Raw genomic sequence first — 4,780 nt, 5'->3', positions numbered from 1 at the left:
CCGCGAGTGGGCAGCGCCGCGGGGCTTTTCCCACGCCAAAACCTGTCGCTACCGGAGGGAAAAAGGGGCTCGGGGTAAAATTAGTAAGTTTAATTTCGATAAGTTCGAGGCGCGCGGTTGCTTAGCAGCTCTCGGCGTGAGATGGAGCGGGTGCTTGGGGCTGCCGGGGGTGCTGGGGCAGCTCCCCGGCTGCCCGGGGGACTGGGTTTGTGTTGGCCTGGCTGAGGTGGCTGGGCCGTGCAGGAAGCTCTGGGTCTGAGTGTTCAGAGAAGGATGGGTCACGCCTTTGGTTAATTTCTTGGGCGCTCGGTTAATTTCTTTTCTGGAGGTAATCGTTGTGCTTTGCTGTAGGAAATAATGTAGTTCATGGCTGCAGAATCGTAAAATTATTTGGGTTGGAAGGGGACCTTGAAGATCATCTAGTTCTGACCCCTGTGCTGGGCGCTTGTATCCTTCCCGGCTTCATTTTCCTCATGAGTGATAGACCGTCTGAAAGTGTATGGCCCCTCAACCTACTTCCAGTAATGAATACTAGTCAGGATTTTATTGCTTTGCCTTGAACACAATTATTTGAGAAGTTTTTCTTATTTCAAAGAAAATGCTAGTTATTACCTTTGAGCAGTGAGTACACCTTTGTGGATTCAGCCCATTAAAATTTCAGTGCTGTTCCCATGCTGGGTTCAGCTGCAGTGGCGAAGGGAGTTTGAGAGTTCTAGGTGCTTTCTTGGTCCTCTGACTTCTGCAGCCAGGTTTCTGTCAGGAGTGACCCTGCCTGAGTGATCTGAGGTAAAGGATGTGTTTTGTCAGAGTTTTTTTCTCATATGGGGAGAAGTAAGAACTACCAGAAGAAGTAAGGATTACCAAGTGCAATACTGATTTTAATTCAGGTGTTTTTTCAGGGGAAAAAACCCCAACAAACCGAGCGATTGAAGTATTTAAAAGTCAGTGTTCATCCAAAGCCGTTTCACTATTTGATGTGCACTTGCGTGTTTCCAAAAATCTTCTTCGCTGGCATAAATAAGGCATTCTGACTTGATGATTACAAATTCCCGTCTTTCTGAAAGCTTACTTTTAGTCTGTAGTTTTGTACATTGGAAAATCCCTTCAGTTAAACAATGGTAGCAATATAATTACACTTCTAACAAACAGAAATCCACAATTTATGGGGAAAACCGCCAAAATGAGGAAGTTGTTTGTGTGTGTGCTTGTTGAACTTTGAGATAAATATCCCAGGTGAAAAATAAGCGAGGGGAGTTTCTCCTGAGCCCAGCTGTGCTTTGCAGGGCAGGAAAGAGGACTGGAGAAATGAAACCTCACCTTGATAGCTCTGCCTTAGCCACTGTGAGTCTGGGCTCTGTTTTCGTTCCCAGTGTTCTGATAGAGGGACATTTAGCCCTGTTAAATGCTCCAGTGCCTACAGACGTGTTTCTGCTTGGCATGTGTGGATGGCAGAGTCCTGTTGGCCCATATGGTGGTAGCTCTGCTGATCTCCTGTTTAGGAAGTGATGCAGATGGACAGGCTCACTGTAGGGGAGCATCAGCACTGGGGGTGACACCACTTTTTCCTGCAAATGCCAAGAGCTGAGTCCAAAATTTCTAGGTCTTGCATACAGAGGGAGAGCAGGCATGACCAAGTGGCCTGATTGTTGTGTCATGTGTAGTTTTGCAAATGTGAAGGTGTCCCAGGCACAACTGTTGTGTATTCATGTAGTGATTTGTGAATTCAAATAGTAATTTTCTTCGGCTGCAGTCAGTACTGCTTGACAGGGGGAACTGGCCAGCTCAGAGGGTGAGCCCAGAAGGCTTGGGATTGATGATTGTATTTTATTGTGAGTCTCTCTTCAGCCCAGCTGCAGCATCGCTGACTGCTTGGAACACTTTGGTTTTGTTTATTTCTTTTTTTCCCTCTCTTTAAGCTGTCAATTCCAAAACTGCTGTTTAAGATTCTGTCATAGCTCTGTTGAAGATGATATCGAAACTGAAGACCACACAATATGTGGGTTTGCGGTTAAAGGAAATGGTTTAGACTTTTTTTAATAAGAGGAAGTGAGAGACTGAAATGTGTGCAGCAGCAGTAGAGATTGCTGTAGATGCTGTCTGGAGAGTACAGATTTTCAAGGATTAAGAATTTTTTCAACTGTTAGAAACAAAGCAGGAAAATTTTATTTCCCAAAGAATCTCAGAAGTTGCTAAAAGCAGTTAGTAACAATGATTCTTTGTTTCATCTTCCTATACAAAGTTCAGTTTTGTTGCTGTTGTGCTTATAGCTGATAATTGTTCATAATTTCCTGTTTACTGACCTTCTGTGCCACTGTTGTCTTTTGAAACAGTTAAAAGTTTGTTGTTTTTAAAACAGACTCTCTGACTGTATGGTTTTTTTGCCTCTGAAAGTGACATGGAAATAAGGAAAAGTGAAGTTACTAGGGCAATAATGGATAATGAGACAGAATTTATATTTGCACCCTGTAAGGAGGTGGATTTTTTGTTGCTTTTGTTATTTTGAAGGATGGCTCTTTGCTTGCTGCATTGGGACCAGTATTAGTAATGAACTTGGAACTCTTTCACTTGTGGTTTCTCTCTTGCTTTGTTACTTCTTTTTTTTTTAAGAATTTTTCCATGGTTATCTAGGTTATTGTCTACCCTGTAACTTTGGTCATTACTTGCCTACAACTACACCTGTGTAAATCAAAGAGCAGGGTTTTTTCATGCCATCCTGGCTCAGGTGAAGCTTGGATTTCATGATTACCTTCCAGTCTTGTGTTGGTAAGCTTTGAGCAACTGCTGCCATTACTGTTGACTGTTTTGTTTGAGAGTGGTGGCAGCAGAGAATAATCTTTTTTGTAGGCCTGTCTTTTGTTTGTTTATAAAACCCTTGGATACCAGGATGTGTTTACAGTAAGATATTTGATCTTGAAATACCTGAAGTAGGGATTTAGGCACAGCCAGTCAAGGGGATGTGATTTTGGTGAGTGTGTAAGTACTGCTACAGTCAACAGAACTGCTAGGGATAGTAGTTAAAGTTTTGAATTATTTAGAGTCTATGTTAATCAAACATGAGTCTGTTACTTAGCATAAGTTGCTTTGCTAGCAGCGTTCTGTTGTTCTTCACAGTATAGGTTTTATGTTTGTTCACAAGATGTTTTTTTAATGTCATTAACAAAACAAATTCTTTTGAGTTTCCCAGCTTGGTTACGTAGTATCTGAAAAATGAGGATCTTAAACCAACTCTTAGATGTGAACTGCATCATCAAACTGAAGTCATAGATGAGGAACTTAACTGTTTGCAGAGGCTTTAGCTGACTTTATATTTTCTTTAAAGGTGTAGTAGTGGAAATACTGGATTTTTACCTGTATTGAGGATGTTACTGCTTGAATTTAAAAGTTGTAAAAGCTAGTTGATTGTTTTGTTAGTAGAACCAGTGAATAAAGTGTACAGTTTTGCTCAGGCATTACAGCAGTTCTTCAGGAAACAGTGGAAGAGATTTTAGGTGATTTTAGGAAGACCATGGGGAAGTTTCCAATCTGCAGAGCTCTGAAGTTTGGAATGGTGTAGGATTAGATCACCCTTTGGACACAGAGCTCTGTGCTGGAGTGCAGACCTTTGAGCTGAGAGGAAAAACTCAGCAATAGTTTAGTTTTGAATTGTAAGGTTGGTGTTGAACAGATAATGCCAGGTAATGTCTTCAGGTCACTGGGACGTGTCCCAGGGTGGGGCAGTATTGCTTTCACAGATGTCAGCAGTTCTTTAAAGGTAAAAATGGCAGTGTATGTTTGTGTCTGTGATCTCGGAGGAATGGCTTATAATACTGTCTTATTGATAAGCAGAGGAGTAACCCCCAAACAAACTCACAGTGCTGGCAATAAAAAAAAAAATCCTTTGCTCAGGAAGCAAACACTTAACTGGTGATGCCATATCATACTATAATTTTTCACTCAGAAAGGCAATTAAATTTGTAAAGAAACAGACTTTGTAATAAAATAAAAAGTCCCAAAAATATACAGAGTAGATTTTCCCTTTTGCATCAAGAGTAGATGCCCAGAATTATCGTGTTTCTTGGCTTACAAATACGAGTTACCTTGCCCCCTGCAAGTGCTGTTCATTTTGTGTTAACACAAAACCAAATCCAGTTTTAGTTCCAAGAGATTTTTAAAGTTGTATGCAGAGGAGATAGACCTAAAAAGTAATAACAGTTCCCATTTGAGGTTTAGAATAGACAGGGCTTTCCCATTGCCTTGCTGCTTTTTATTAAGATGTTATTTTATGAACTACATTGAGGAAAAGTTTTGTGGCAGTGAAACTTCTCTTACTTTTTTATATCCTTTGCATTTCGCCTGCCCCATATTTGCTTAATAGAACCAAGGCCTTGAAGAGGTGCTACAAACACAAGAGGACAATGTGAATTTGTCACTGTACAGACAATGTCAAACCCAGTATATTTCATTCATTCACAAGGTGATGGGTCACTCTAGGATGGACAGTTTAGAAGATAATTCACATGTTGACTTTAGCAAGGCTGCTGATGTGACCTCATCTGATTGTTCTCATGAACAATCTAAGGAAGTGCAGTCTGGATGAAGCTGTGATGATGAAAGCAGATGGATCACCATATTAGGGAATGATTGTGAAGGTCTCGTTGTCAGATGGGGATCAACAGGGTCTTGTTGGGGTGTGTATTACTTCTGCTTCCAGTCACTCTTTGATTCAACAACCTAGATGATGCCTACAGTGTGCTTAATAAATGTATATGTAGGAAGCTGGGACAAGCTACAGAATCTAATT

General features: G+C 41.0%; 1 protein-coding gene across 1 annotated transcript in view; it reads left to right on the top strand.

Moving 5' to 3' along the window:
* Positions 1-5: 5 nt before the first annotated feature.
* Positions 6-4,780, top strand: part of NCKAP1 (NCK associated protein 1) — a gene marked incomplete at its 5' end in the record, with an annotated part of 51,966 nt that continues 47,191 nt past the window's right edge. The window contains one exon of the mRNA XM_031064589.1: positions 6-83. Coding sequence (XP_030920449.1) covers positions 6-83 — 78 coding nt within the window. The remainder of the gene's footprint in view (positions 84-4,780) is intronic.

This window comes from Geospiza fortis, unplaced genomic scaffold (genome assembly GCF_000277835.1).
Source record: "Geospiza fortis unplaced genomic scaffold, GeoFor_1.0 scaffold706, whole genome shotgun sequence".
In the NCBI taxonomy this organism is placed as follows: Eukaryota; Metazoa; Chordata; class Aves; order Passeriformes; family Thraupidae; genus Geospiza; species Geospiza fortis.
Note: the sequence above shows the minus strand (reverse complement) of the source record. Positions and strands in the feature narration are given on the sequence as shown.